General features: G+C 41.8%; 1 protein-coding gene across 1 annotated transcript in view; it reads left to right on the forward strand.

The window, feature by feature from the left end:
- The window catches only part of pappa2 (pappalysin 2), a 96,774-nt gene that overhangs the window by 54,354 nt on the left and 26,324 nt on the right, over positions 1-16,096 (forward strand). Inside the window, exons 16-21 of the mRNA XM_030073611.1 lie at positions 1,397-1,532; positions 1,818-1,992; positions 3,083-3,148; positions 3,236-3,332; positions 6,800-6,977; positions 13,201-13,414. Coding sequence (XP_029929471.1) covers positions 1,397-1,532; positions 1,818-1,992; positions 3,083-3,148; positions 3,236-3,332; positions 6,800-6,977; positions 13,201-13,414 — 866 coding nt within the window. The remainder of the gene's footprint in view (positions 1-1,396; positions 1,533-1,817; positions 1,993-3,082; positions 3,149-3,235; positions 3,333-6,799; positions 6,978-13,200; positions 13,415-16,096) is intronic.

Raw genomic sequence — 16,096 nt, forward strand, 5'->3', positions numbered from 1 at the left:
ATGAAGTGTTCTTTCTTTTTTTTGAAAAGCCGCCTTTTCCTTTAAGATCCAGTCTCTCTCCATCTGAAAAGCCTTCCTGATCGGTTCCATCTTTGCCAGCGCTCTCTGAAAGGCCTCCATCCCATTTAAAATGTTCTGCTTCTCCATCTGGAAGGCCTTTCTCATTTTCTTAAAGGCCTGTCTCATTTTTTCATCTCTGGTTTCTCTTTCAGTAGGTAATCTCTTTATCATGTCTGTTTCTTTGGACATGAACATTATCATATATATTGCATGTGTATTACTTTTTTGGAGAGGCTTCACACAAATTATATGTTATTATCATCTGTAATAACAAACCTAACCCAATGCTCATTGGGTGGAAGGCATAGAGTAGCTTTTTTTCTGTTCACAATCACATACTGTACATAAAGTACATATCAAGCATGACCTGGTTATTTATGCAGAACCTCATAAATCTTAAATCTGGATATCTGAAACCTGAGGATATCTTCAGATATCTATAGATATTCCCCCAGCTAACGCTTTTTAAAAACACTGCTATAGTGCACTCAACATGTTAAATAAACTTGAAACATAGCAGCAATACAGCTGAAAACAAGGAGAAAGAAGTGAAAAAGAAGCTAAAACAGAGCAAGCAAAATATCATCAGTGACAGGGTGTATTAGACACTGATGACGTTGTATTGTGGCTCGTTATACAGGCTATTTTTCTAGCATTTTTTTTGCACTGGTCAGGAGGGTACATGACTAAAAAAAGCTAGTAGGGTAAGTGAAATAGTATCGATTTTTTTCAAAATGTATCCCTTGAAAGACCAATAATAATGTTAGGGCCTACTCACATTAGCCCACTCGTACCATGCCCAAGCACGTTTGACCCCACAATCCAGCTCCGCTCCGTGCTTCAGTACAGTACACTTCCTCCGCTCTGGCACGGTTGGAGGAGGTGTGCTTCTGTACGGTATGGGCATTCATGCACAAGCACATACACAGTTATGCGCACAGTGCGCAAACGTGGATATGATGTGAATCATGCGATCGTCCCTCCCGCTTTTCCTCCTGCCTCCACAAAAATTGTTTTATGCATGCAGCGCAATTAACTGCGAATCGTTGCCTTGCGCAATCAATAATCAACCATGTTGTCTGTGTCGTCCATTGTGCTGCTGCTACCGTGTAAAAACAAAAGTCGATTTATGATGACATGGATGACATGCGTGTGTCGTATTTCAACGTGATGACGTACGCACCAGAGGCAATCGCGTTTAAGCATGGTTGGGCTTGGGGTAATGTAAGTGCAGGTCAGCGGGGGACTGGGGAGGGGGACATTAGTGCTTCAGCATGATACGGAGCAACTGGGCCTAATGTGAGTGTGTCCTTAATCAGTGTTACCATTTGTCCAGGTGGGATTTGTCCATGCTGGAGTGGCAGCCTCGGTGATAGTGTATCTGGCTTCAGATGGGTCATGGTCTGGGGAGCAGTGTAAGAGGACAGCCACCATCCTCCTATCTGACACTACTGGCAAGAATCACTCACTAGGTACTTTTTACTTTTTGGATTGCATTCATTCAAAGATGCAGTGTGTTTCACATGAAAGACAAACAAAAACAACACAGTCAAAAGGTTACAGAGGAAAAGAGGACAGCAGTAAAAACAAAGAGAAAGCCATAAGGTTGAGTGGGATACAATGAAAGGAAGAAGGGCAAGAAGATACCAAAAAGACATTATAATGGAAAAGCTGATAGCTAAATGCCAGATACAAAATACCTTCCATTGAAAATGCAGCCATCAAGCAGAGAATGGAGCTTTTTTCCATCTCTCCAGGCACACATGACCTTTCGTGCCAGCGGAATCCATTGGTGGTTAACGTGACCCACGACCTCTCACGACCCTTCTTCCTCACCTCCTCCATCATCCTCCTCTTCTCCTCCCCACATGTGGCGGTGGGAGGCGTGGCTTTGAGGACCTCCTGCCACTTCAGCGCCTTCGCCCTGACCGGGTGCGCATCAGAGGGTGGGCTCTCCCACAACTTCCTTCCTAACACACACACACACACACACACACACACACGCACACTCATCCACATTCAGGATGCATGTGCTGATCAAAATTCCAATCTCAACACCTAATCTTTGCACATTCACACCCAACTATTGATCCTCAGACAGCCTTGACTTGTTGAATATGATTCCCAAATGTGAATGAATCTGTACATAAATAATAGATATCTGCATGTACACATGCATATACAGCATGCATGTATCAATATACTGTAAATATGGCTAATTTACCATCATTACTCATGATCAGTTTAAATTGATCTGATAAATCTAAGGCATTAAATACCTGTAAGTATTACTTACTTGTTTGTGACTGATTTTTGTTTCTTGTTAAATAAGCAATACAAAAACAAGTGAATGCTTTCCATAAGAGGTTAGTTATGATACAAAATCATTTGCGAGTCAACAGTAAATCAGCAGTCTGTAAATTGATACACTACCTACATATAAAGCACTGTTTATCTCTGGGTTGGTTAATCTAACAATGATCACGTACCTCACAGGACACACATTGGATTTAAATCAGAGTACAAATGCATAAAATCCATGTGTAGCTGCAACCCAGACACACTGAAGATTCGATCACTCAAATGGTCACATTTGGCCAGATCAACAACAACGTGTAAACGCAATGTGTCTGCAATCCACATACACCAGTGATGTCAGTGGAAAGCGTTTGTGCGTGACAGCCACAGACGTGCAGATCACAACAGGGACATCCTGAGCATTTGCCTTCTCACAAAAAGACATTAGAAATGCATTTTCTGCTTGGGAAGCATAAATTCAAGTTCATTGAGTAAAGTCGAGGCTTTCTTTGATGTCAGGTGTAAATATAATCTGCCTGAGTTATATTTAGACACAAACCATCTAAACAGACAAAAGAAATGAGGGATGAAATTTGCAATCTAACTTGACTAAGCTAACTCAGAAATTGTGATTGATTTAGAATTTCCAGTTATTCTCTGTCTCTCCCTCCCTCATCCCTTTCTTTCTTTCTCTCTCCCCCTCTCCCCTGCATCGTTGCTACAGCTGTTTGCGGCAGCCGTGTCAGATGGACAGCTGCGCTCCTCCCCAACTAGAACATGCGTCTATCAGGTAGACCCTTTTTAATGAATAAATGGACAAATGGAGGAATGAATAATCAAATAAAGGAACTATTGATTAATGAATATATCTATCTAGGTGTACCGGTGGAGGGGAGGCCTCTCGCTGCTCTGTTCAGTGTCACCGTGGTTTCAGTCTGACCGTCCTCAGTGGCAGGAGATATCCTACATACCAGGTACTGTGGCTGTTGTGCTGTATGTTGTACAATTGCAATAATGTCAGAGGCAATGTCTGTTAATAATAATTATGAGAACGACAGAAAAGTTGCATATATAACTGATTTCACCAGTCATGTTATTACTTTATGTTCTACTGGGAGCAACTTTGCGCTTCGCAAAATTGAGGCAACCCAACTACAGTTTGGGGAAACCAAAAAGCAGAGATGTCTAATGTTCTTGTCATTATTTTGCTTGATGATCAAAGCAGTGGGAGTCATTGCTCATGGAGGACACACCACTTTTTCTAACATTTCTGATCTAAGCTAGCTGAGTGTGAGACAACGACTATTTATTACAGAAAATTAATCTGGACATGGGGTTGGTTGGTACAGGATTTACAGTTTTCAGGCTGTTTTCACAGAAGAAAAATTGGAGTGTTTCATACTTGTCCCATCTGCATCAGATCTTGGTGAGTAGCTGATATTATGATTTTCATGCCAGTCAAGTGCCAAATAAATCTGCATGTTTAAACTAAGTGGAATATTACTTCAGATTCAGATTGCTTTGAATGTCTTTTAGATGCCTCTGCAAGTTGACAGGAGCCCACCTGTAGCCAATTCAGTTTATTGGACATGATTAAGAATGAATCACATATGACTATAAGGTCTACAAATCTATCATGACGTCCAAGGAACCGTACATAGAATTCACAGAAGGCATTGCATATCAGGGTAGAAAATGTAACATGAGGTCCAAGGAACTGTCTGTTAAATTCAGACATAATTGTGAGAAGGCATAGATCTGGGCAGGAGCGCTGTATGGGATAGGACGATCTTAAGGGCCTATGATTGAAGGGGTCCTTAAACTTATTAGAACATCATGAAAAAAAATTTAACCCTTCATCACTCATAAAATATTTTATTTACAATGTGCTAGCAAAACTAACAGTTTCTTTTTTTTTTCCTTTGGAAGAATGTTACTATCCAGCCTATGTTTCTATAAAAGCATGAATTTGTCCAAAATGTCTTGGTAAGAAGAAGCATTAAGATTTCCCTTCACTGACACTAAGGGGCCGAGGCCAACCACAGAAAAACAAGCCCATAGCATTATCCCTCCCTCACCAAATTTTACAGTTGGCACAATGCAGTCAGGCAGGGAATGTTCTCCTGGCATTCACCAAACCCAGACTCATCCATTAGACCTCCAGATAGAGAGGCATGATCACTCCACAGAACACGTTTTCACCGCAACTGGCGTAAAGCACGCCAGTAGCGGCGTGCTTTACACCGCTTCATCCGACGCTTGGTGTTGTGCTTGGTGATGTAAGGCTTGCGTGCGGCTGCTCGGCCATAGAAATCCATGCCATGAAGCTCCCATTGCACAGTTTTTGTGTTGATGTCAGAGGAGGTTTGGAGCTCTGCAGTTATTGAGTCAGCAGAGCGTTGGCCACTTTTACACATTATGCACCTTAGCACTTGGCGACCCTGCTCTGTAACTTTACGTGGTCTGCCACTTGGTGGCTGAGTTGTTGTGGTTCCTAAATGCTTCCACTTTGCAGTAATACCACTTACAGTTGATGGTGGAATATCTAGGAGGGGAGAAATGTCATGAACTGACTTGTTGCAACAGTGGGATCCTATTACATTACTATTACAGCACCATGCTGGATGTCAGTGAGCTCTTTAAAACAAGTCATTCTTTCACAAATATTTGTATTGGCAGACTGCATGGCTAGGTGCTTGATTTCATACGTCTGTGGCAATGGCACTGAATGGAACACCTGAATTTAATGATGAAGAGGTGTATCCCAATGCATTTCTCCATATTGTGTATCTTTTCATGGGGCCCAGAATCACTGGCTACCTCATAAGAATGCAGCAAGCACCACAAGGAAATGAAAAAATACCCAGATTCTTCACAGAGTTGGTCAGCCACCCAGCAGGTAAAAGGGACTTTGGTCAGGGAGATCAGAAGCCCAAGAATCACTCTGACAGAAAGTCTAGGGCCCGACACAAAGCTCTGTTAAATGCCCATTGTGCAGTGCACAGGGGGTGCATATTTGGCATAAGACAAAGCTTCAAACCAACCCCCTTTCTTTTCCCCTGATTTCCCCTCTCATCTAAATAGAATTAACAATATTTGATATTAACACTGTCTATATGCTAAATTTGGCTATTTAACTTTATTGTGTTCAAGAAAGTACTATGTTAGATTGTGTAGAATTGCAGGAAATGCAATACAAAAATTGCTCATTATGTGTGTTCTCAGCATTTCCAAATCAAATTTATACACCCGTGAACACGGAGTAGATAGCCATTCTGAGTCCCTTGGTGAAGGTAAATATGTGTCAATACAATTTCATTATTCTTCATACACCATGACGTGCAGCAGTTTTGTTCATATGCATATACTAAAATTTCTCCGGGCCAGTGACTGGCTGTGCTTTGCACAGTGTACCTGTATGAAAATAGGACCCCTAGTGTTTTGTGGCCAATGGCGGTGGTGATGGGACATCTACCTGGACAAATGTCAGAGCTGCACTTCACAAAATTTGGCAGGAAGAAGCTACTCCTGGAAAAAGCACATGGCATCAGACTAGAGTTCTCCAAATGGCATCAGCTGTGTCTGGTGGAAACCGGGCACATAGTATCACCCACTTTACAGCATAACCACCATTAAGCATGGCAGTGGCAGTATCATGCAGTGGTGGGGCTTTTCAACAGCAGGGACACTTATAAAGGTAGAGGCAACAACAAATGGAGCCAAGTACACACAGTTCTCAAGAAAGATCTTAGACTGGGTCAGTGATTTATGTTCTAACACTACAGTGACCCCAAGCACACAGCCAAATCAATACTGAAACAGCATCAGAATAAAAATGTGAGAGTCCTTGAGCTGTCCAGCCAAATCCCAGAATTGAATCATATTGAAAATAAAGGGAATGTTTTGAAGATGTTGCTGTTCACAGGCACCAACTTTATTAAGCTTTAGAATCTGCAGGAAAGAATAGGAGAAAATCCCAAAATCTGTGTGATATGCCAAGCTGATACAGATGCATCTAAAAAGATGCAAATCTGTTAAGATTTTTCATGTTGTCACTGTGGGATATTTTTTGTAGATTGTTGACAGCAAATCTCAGTTCAGTCCATTCCGAATTAAGGCTGCAACACCACAAAATGCGGAAAAAGTCAAGATGGGTGGAATACTTTCTCGAGGCAGTGTATAAAGTTACACATCTCCGCTATGACAAAATACCTTCTCCCAGCATCTCCTATACTCCAGACTGCACATCTGCAAAAAACTGAACTTCCATGCATTCTTCTCATTTTCTTATACCAGATTTTTGTAATACCTTTTCCTGTACCCCCTTCCCTCCCTCTCTCCCTCTCTCTCTCTCTCTCTCTCTCTCTCTCTCTCTCTCTCTCTCTCTCTCTCTCTCTCTCTCTCTCTCTCTCGCTTGCTCTTGTTCCCCCTCTCTTTCCAGAAAGAGACAGAACTGGAGTGTGTCCATGGTTCATGGGATCGTGTGGTTAGCTGTCAGCCTGTAGACTGTGGCCTGCCTGATCAGTCTCATGTCTACCACGCCATATTCAGCTGCCCGTGGGGTACCACCTTTGGCAAGCAGTGCTCCTTTACCTGTGGATCACCAGCCATACTACAGGGTAGGCCATGGATTCAGTTCACTTCACTTCAGTTAGATTGGATTCTACGCTTTATTGTTTGTAAAAAAATAGAAATCATGAACAAATTCGCCCAATGCATGCAAATAATTTGCTGTGTAAGGGAGGAATAAGTACTTAGTTCATGTCAGTGGTTCATGGTGAATCATTAATTCTCACTCTTGTATTTGGACCTTGTGGTGAACATAGTTGCCTCAGTCAGTTACTCTCTATTTGTTTGCCAGGCCAGTCAATTCTGTGAAGCCCCTGATTTTCTGGATGCTTTGCTAGAGGTTTCAAATGTTGTTTTTGAGTTACCAGCTCCATCCAGCTGTCTGCTTAAGTGTCTACCAGCCAAACACTCGCAGACCATGTTTGCCAGGCAGACCTGGGTGAAAATGTGAATACTGTTTCAAATATTTGAAGTAGTTGATGAGCATTGGACTGATCTTGCCAGACACTTTGGTTGCCTCTACAGTGGACACACTTACCTGGAGGACAAGAGCAGAGCTTTTCCAAGTGCTCTACATGAATTACATTGCTGCTTTTGCTCAGGCTTCTGAGGAGGCCCCTGGGGTTTTTGGCCCGTTGTGGTTGTTTTGGAACTCCCAGAAACCTGGTCTGTCTGACTGCTAGGCTGGTTGGTCTTGTTATTGCGCCAGGCCCAGGATTGAGAGATGGAATAGGAAAAAGGACACAGGGAAAAGCAGTACAAAGTAGAGGTGGACGATATGACCTTAAAGGACCATATCATTGCTTTTGCATAATATCTATTAAATGAATAAACTTAACGTTTCTGCTAATCTTTTCCCAAAGCAAGCAGTCATGTTTTAGAACTCCAGTATAATTTTCCCTCCTTTTTATCCAGCCATTGGTTTCCATTCATTCCACTATGATATGAAAATGAACTTTCAGAGACTTCAAACTTTCTTCACACCAATATTCCATCACTGTAATAAAGTCATCCACATTAGTTTTTCTAAAAGCAGCAACACTGTTGTGTTTTGATGACTTGAAATTGGATGGAGGGAAACAGTCCCTCTGCTAGAAAATAGTCTGTGGAAAACGTTTATATTACACAACCAGTTGTCAGTTCTGTAGTTTATGAATGGTGACTACTTTGTTAGTTGCAGAAGCAGAGCATTTTAAAGTGGGTGTTTCAACCAAAAATTCTAATTTGAAAATCAAGGAATTTTGATTGTATGTGGTGAAATCTTTAGTATTACTGCATAACTTGCAGAATGATTTGTTGAAATGTAAAATGTGGGTAAATAATGGTATATATCACGGTACATGCCTAATGTCCGCTGTGCTGATCAGTTCCTTTCAACCTTCAACCTTTGAAAGGGAGCTTTACATAGATTCACAGTTACAGCATAGTAGCTCCAGTGCTCACTTTTATTCTTTTTTTTTTTTTTTTTTTTTTTTTTTTAACTTTTTTGACACTTTTTTTGGAAAATGCTTGTCTTAACTACAGAATAATTATCAAACAACCATTACCTAATGATTTACTTGTTTTTTCCTGCATTTTTGCTTCTGTCTTTGCATTCGAGAATATGTGTGGATTTTAGGTGATGAGAACCTTTGTGTCGCTTTCAGTCACCATTCTCCCCCATGTTCCGAAGTAAAACAATAAAAGCATGGGCTTTTGCACACAGCTGTGCACATAATTTGCAGGCCAATGACTACAACTCACGCAACGCTAACTATTTGGACAACATTTACGCTTACAGGTCAAGTGAAATGATGGGTGTCTTCCGGTAAACACCCATACTGTAAAGCAAATTTATTGCAATGTACTTTTCATACCTCATCCACCCACAGCAGAGAGATAGATGAAAGAAAGAAAGGTAAAGGAGGAAAAGTGTGCAAAAACTGAGGGAAGGAGGGAGTTAGAGAAATAAAGGAGGTAGGGAAAAAGAAAGAGAAAGATGGAGAGAGGGAGGCCTCTTGCCTGTGGCTCTGAAAAGCAGCCATGTGGAGCTGCTGGCAGGTGGGAAGTGACTCAACTTATTACCACTATAATGATTTTCTGACAGTCTCAGACCTGGTATTGGCTGCTGCACTCAGTGATATGAACCATGGTTCAGTGAGGCTCAGAGAGCCATTTTGCATCAGAAAAACTTCATTTGGCCAAAATACTTTTTTCTTTCCTTTTTTTTTTTCTTTTTTGAGTTTCTTTTAATGTCAACCTCCATCTAAACCAAAAGTGAATTTAAAACATTAACTGCAAATAGAAGAAATAAAAATGCCATATAACTTGATGTGCTGGCTCTTTATTTTTTACTTAGGGGTGTTCCTGTGGTGGGGCTATCATTGTTGGTGTGAAAAAGTTATAGCCTGCCAATTATGCGGTGATTGAGATGTAATAATTTTATTGTAATATAAAAACACACAGGGGAGCTAGTAGTTTTCATTATGGAAAATATTTTGGTTTTGTTTGAAAGAGAAAATCGCAGCTAAACCTTAGAGGGAACCCCAGTGGCAAAGATCTGACTCTGTATTACCGCTGTGAGTGGTATTTAAAGAAGTTGCAGCTTTTAAAATAATCAGATGATCTCTCTCTTTACTGCCCCATCTGAAACCTGTGGATCCTGAGTAGAACATGAGCAGTGAGAGACAGTAACCTCCACCACACTTCACAATCCCCCACATCAACATATCACACCTAGTTGCATCTTCCAATGATGTTCTGTTATGGAGATATTGCCCAAATGCAAATTTTGACCTTCAGGTGACCTTGACCTGTGACCAAGCTACCCCAAAATTCAATTGAGTCAGTTCAGTGTCTTCATTTTTCTAAAGATACACTCCTGATCAAAATTTTAAGACCAGTTGAGAAATTGCAAGAACTTACATTTTGCACTGTTGGACCTTAAGAAGGTTCTAAGTAGAGCTTCAAAATGCAAAAAGAAGAAATGGGAGTGAGACAAAAAAAAATAAATAAATTGAGTAAGCAATTTATTGCAAACAACCATTAAACTAAAATAGGCTGTTCATCAGCTGATCAAAAGTTTAAGACCACTGCCTTTAAAAGCCCAAATCTTCGCAAAAAATGTGGATTCAGTGTCATTTTCTGTCAGGTATCCACACTGTCATGACCTCCTGATGGCAAAGGTAAAAAAGCTTTCTCTCTTTGAACGCGGTCGGATTGTTGAGCTGCATAAGCAAGGCCTCTTGCAGCGTGCCATTGCTGCTGAGGTTGGACGCAGTAAGACAGTCATTTTAAACTTCTTAAAAGATCCTGAGGGTTATGGAACAAAAAAGTCAAGTGGTAAACCCAAAAAAATTTCACTGGCCCTGAGCCAGAGGATCCAGTTGGCTGTCCGTCAAGACACGGGGCGATCCTCGGCCCAAATTAAGCTTGTCACTGGTGCCAACTGCAGTCCCATAACCATCTGACGGCATCTGCGAGAGAAGGGTTTTAAGAACAAAAAACGTCTTTAAAGGCCTCGTCGCCATCAACGGCATGGCACGGCAACGGAGTTTGCATGAGAGCACCAAACATGGGACATTGAAAGGTGGAAGAAAGTTTTATTCTCTGATGAGAAAAAATTTAACCTTGACGGTCCTGATGGCTTCCAACCTTACTGGCATGACAAGGAGATCCCACCTGAGATGTTTTCTACACGGCACAGTGGAGGGGGCGCCATCATGATCTGGGGGGCTTTTTCCTTCAATGGAACAATGGAGCTTCAGGTTGTGCAGAGGCGTCAAACGGCAGCTGGCTATGTGGAGATGTTGCAGGGGGCATGCCTCATGACTGAAGGCTATCGTCTGTGTGGTAATGACTGGGTTTTTCAACAGGACAACGCTGCAGTTCACAATGCCCGCTTGACAAAGACTTCTTCCAGAGAAATAACATCACTCTTTTGAACCATCCTGCGTGTTCCCTTGATCTAAAACCAACTGAGAACATTTGGGGTTGAATGGCAAGGGAAGTTTATAGAAATGGACACCAGTTCCAGACAGTGGATGCCCTCCGTGAAGCCATCTTCACCACTTGGAGCAACATTCCCAGTAGCCTCCTGGAAACACTAGCATCAAGCATGCCGAAACAAATTTTTGAGGTGATTAACAAGAAAGCTTTTTTACCTTTGCCATCAGGAGGTCTTGACAGTGTGGATACCTGACAGAAAATGACACTGAATCCACATTTTTGTGAAGATTTGGGCTTTTAAAGGCAGTGGTCTTAAACTTTTGATCAGCTAATGAACAGCCTGTTTCAGTTTAATGGTTGTTTGCAATAAATTGCTTACTCAAATTATTATTTTTTTGTCTCACTCCCATTTCTTCTTTTTGCATTTTGAAGCTCTACTTAGAACCTTCTTAAGATCCAACAGTGCAAAATGTAAATTCTTGTAATTTCTCAACTAGTCTTAAAATTTTGGTCAGGAGTCTATCTATCTATCTATCTATCTATCTATCTATCTATCTATCTATCTATCTATCTATCTATCTATCTATCTCTGTCTGTCTGTCTGTCTGTCTAATTTTTTGGTTATTTTGCTAAGAAACAAAAATTCAAACAAACTAACCTCTGCTACTTTTGATGGAGCAGATTAGTACAGTATAGCAAAAAGCGTAATGACTGCCCTCTTGAGTCATATAACTTACTCATTGTAGTACATGTGCTGCTTGAATTGATTATATAGACCCAGCCTGATGTCCACATAGTTTGTGTTTGCGGTCCAAAACCCACAATGAATGCTGAAATGTCATTGTAGAGTCAGCAGTAAGACTCATATATTCATGATCTAAATACTTATTATGCAGAAATAATATTATTTGTGGCTTTTGGTTTGGTGAAATATGTTTTAGGGGCCATCATGTATCACTCAGCAGCAAAAATACTTTGTCTGGTACACAACAATCTATCCAGTGCACGCCAGCTGTGATGGATTTTGACAATAACTAGCACAACATTTAAATGCCTTATAAAAAAAAATGCGATGCCACGTTAAAGATTCATTACATTTTACAGACCCAATAAAAGTAGCACAACTTCTAGAGTGTTATGATTATCCACACATACCTGCAGTCATGTCTCATGTGGGGCCATGCTTACGTATGGAGAATACTAGCTTTAGGCGACATATGAGCCATAGACTCCTTTATATTAGGCACAATTTAATTTTTACATCCCAGATGATGTTACTGAAAATTCTCAAATCTTGCCGTCCCACCTCAGGCCTATCTGGAAGTAACTATCCCATTAAATTCCATAAGGGCAGGGTTTGTCCATGGGTTCATCGTATCTGTTTCTCTCTCTCTCTCTCTCTCTCTCTTGCTTTCTCTCTCATTCTGTGTGTGTGTGTTTGTGTGTGTGTCTCTGTGAGAGAGAGAGAGAGAGTGTGTATGGGTGTGGGCTTTCCTGTGCGTCACGTCAACCAAGATATCTGCACAAGTGTACAAGAAAGAGCCATGAAACAAAACCAGCATGCTCAGTGGGACTGTGGGGCAGAAATGAATCCATGATGTTGACCTAGTTGAGTGCTTCTGACTCTCTTCACTTTATATTCTGCTGAACATATAGCTGTCCTCAAATCATGTATATGCGAATTTGTCACCAAATAACAGATGGCTTGAAGTGAATTTCTTGTTTGTTTATGCCATGTATGTTTTTTTCCCCCTGCATTTAACATTCCTCTGCTTTAGAGAACTATACCAGTAACTCTGCATGTTTAGCGTAATGTCTATAAAATGTATATATTTAATATGTTTCTGCTAATCTTCTCTTTTATTTTTTATTCAGTTACTGGTTTCTGTTCATTCCACTAAGACATGAAAATGAGAGATTTCAGACTTACTTCGCACCGGTATTCCATCACCATAATAAAGTCATCCACATTAGTTTTCCTAAAAGCAGCAGCACTGAAATTTGATGAAAGGAAATGGTTCCTTCCCGGAAAATAGTCCCTAGGGAAACGTTTGCTTTACACAGCCAATTATCAGTTTCGACCAAAAATTCTAATTTGAAAACTGAGGGATTGTGATTATTTGTTGTTAAATCTTTAGTATCCCTTTATGATTTACAGAATGGTTTGTTGCACTGTAATATGACAATCACACCACATTCATGGCTCTTATTTTGACAAATGGCCTGTATTGAATGCACTGAACATCAAACAGCTTTCTCTTTCTCTTTCTCTTTCTCTTCTTCTCTTCTCTTCTCTTCTCTTCTCTTCTCTTCTCTTCTCTTCTCTTCCCTTCCCTCATTCTGCAGGTGACAGTGACAGGTTGGTGTGTCTCGAGGATGGTCTGTGGTCTTTTCCCGAGGCCTACTGCAAGATAGAGTGCCCTGAAGCGCCAGGCATACCCAATGCAAAGCTGCTGACAGCTGACTGCCTTGCCATGGGCCATGATATTGGCACTGTGTGTCGCTACAAATGCAACCCAGGCTACTATGTAAAGGGCAGCCTCAACAAGAAGACAAGGAAGTAAGTGTTGCTTCATTTTTGGACAACTTTTGACTCAAGGAACAGAGAATGGTCTTCCAGTTTTTCTTGATTGCCAAGACACATTTCTTGAAATTATGCTCCATTTCCCCAAACTTTTAACACAAATACAAAACCTACACAGTCTCATCTTTACAACCTCCAAATGTCCATGTCAAATCCAAATTCAAAACCATGTACTCTTCCATCTAAAGCAAACTTTGCCTTCAGATATCATACATCATAGAAAGTCATCAAATACACCCACAGAACAAAACAAAACAAAGCAAAAAAACTTGTATGGCTTATCCATCCCTGGCAAACCACAGCTTTAATATCTCATTAAATGTCCTGATGGCCTGAAGGAGGTGACACACGCATGTAAGGATTTTGGTCCCAGACCTTCCACAACCATGCTGGAAAATAACAAAACTTTTGGGAACAGAGAATATGCAGGGAGAAAGATGTTACTGGAAGTTGAGTTGTTAGTAAACCAGTCATGTAAATCATTGCTCTGGTTGTGCTCGTCCCTTCCGATCAAGTCAGTGTACATTATCTTGCATGCCATCCATGAATGCCAGCAGATCTGTCTCCTTCCTCTTCCTCTTTCTCTTCCTCTTCCACCTCCTCTTGTATGCCCTTATCCTCTAAGATCAGGTCTTTCTGAATCTGTTGTTCCAAGATGTAAACTGGTGGTTTTATCTGTCCACCTTGAGGTTCTGACTGGTGCGTGAACACTCGTACACTTGTAGGCCATGCCCACACCAAGCCGGGAAGGTTTGGTGTGGGCAGTTTTAGCCCTCCATTCACACATTTCCCACCCATGAACATTTTCAAAAAGGGTCTCCAAGGTGTGTAAGTTTGAAAATGCCAGCCTGGAAGTTTCTTGTGGATGGGAAATATGGAGCTTTCTGAAAGTGATAATATAAGAACATCATGTGATCTAGCGAATGCTTCCATGTTCTGTGCTGTGGAGTTGAGTGGCGTTTGCATGCAACTTGTGTTTTTGGGGTATTTCAGTGTGGACGGCAGACTTTGGAAAAGTGGCATGAAAACTCTTAGGGCTCTAGTTTCGCAGACCTGGCGAGGCGCGGGGTGCAGCGCAATGCAGCTGCGCCAACTGGGTGTGGCCAAGTGGATTTTGCAAGTTTGGCACGCCGTGCGCATTGGCGCATCTACTGCGCCGTTCCTCCTACCGGCGCAAGGGAGGAGAGAAGGCGTGGTGTGGGTTTGACACAGCTGATTCACTTTAAACCAATCAAATGAGCCCCTGTCCTCGCCTTTAAAATGCACTGCGCGAAGGCGTAGTGGTAGTCTACACATTTGACATGGACGAAGAGAGCAAGACTGGCCACACTCAGTGAGGCCAGTCTTGTCTGCTGCAATGTTGCTGGAGCTACCTGCCATCCATCTGTCCACCCATCCATCCATCCACGCATCTATCCTTAAATTCGTTTTCCTGAGTCCCCTGTCTTTCCATTACCTGCCTGCCTCGCATCTCTTTTTTTCCAGCTCTGTCACCGTCTGTTAAAGTTATTGATTTTTACGAGCAAATATAAATTTTACTGTGAAGCCCCCATTTTTAATGAATGTTTTTACCTCAAAGGATAATCCTCGCCATATTCATATAAATAGCCTACATGTTTGTTTTGCAACTTTCGACTCCATCACTTACTAAAATCAAAAGTCTCAAGTGTCTCTTGCAATGCGCATCAGTCTTGTGACCTTGTTCTCCCCCAGGCGACTTCGCTGCGCTGTTTTGATCCGATTCTGCAGAAAAAAACCCTCTCTCTCCCTCTGGTACACCGGAGACAGGGATCACGCAGTCTATTTTTTTTTTTTTTAATTATAAATAAAATTACGTGGAAATTGACTGTTTTAATAAAATTCAAATTGTGAATATTTTCACCGGACATTTAAAAATTACCGGACTTTGGCAGATTTTACTAGTCATAGTCTGGTGATTACCGGATAACGAAAACCCAGAGTGGAATATTTAAATATATATGGAAGAAAAACTGTGTAGTTAACAGGAGCAGCGCCAGACACCATGACTGGAAAAAAGACATCACTGTATGGGACACATTGTTTGACTGACAGGTGATCAGGTTGGGTTTTCATTACGCTGCCAAACGGTGCCAATCTCCTTTGATCTGACATCAGTTGTGACGGGACAGTCGATATGGAGATACATTTATGTGCTGATTGAGATAGTAGCATTGAATAGTGGTTTTTGTGGGTATTTATTGCATTGTTAATGTGTCTGACAATCTGTGAGGTTGTGGTGACGTGTGCGCACTGCCCGCCTGTCAGCCAAACTTCCACTGCGCCAGCCACGCTGCGCCTTGCGCCGAAAGTAGACGTGGTTTCAGGAGGCGAGCTTTTGGCGCACCTCGGCGAAGCCTTTTGGCACGAAACTGTCACTGCGCCAAGCTGAATCTGTCGACACCTCCCCCCGCTGCGCCGCCACTCCCATCTCGGCGCAGATCCGTCTGCTAAACTTGGAAACCGTTCACCTCGCGCGTTGCGCTGGTCGAAACTAGCTCTGCGCGGGGTGCGCCTCACTGCGCCACCCTGCGCTGCGCCAGGAAACTAGAGCCCTTAGTGTGGACATGGGCTTAGTGTTTCCTCTGGAGAATTGTGTGTTAACTGGGTTCCAGCTGTGATGACTTGGGTTAATGATAT

Source organism: Myripristis murdjan, chromosome 17 (genome assembly GCF_902150065.1).
Source record: "Myripristis murdjan chromosome 17, fMyrMur1.1, whole genome shotgun sequence".
In the NCBI taxonomy this organism is placed as follows: domain Eukaryota; kingdom Metazoa; phylum Chordata; class Actinopteri; order Holocentriformes; family Holocentridae; genus Myripristis; species Myripristis murdjan.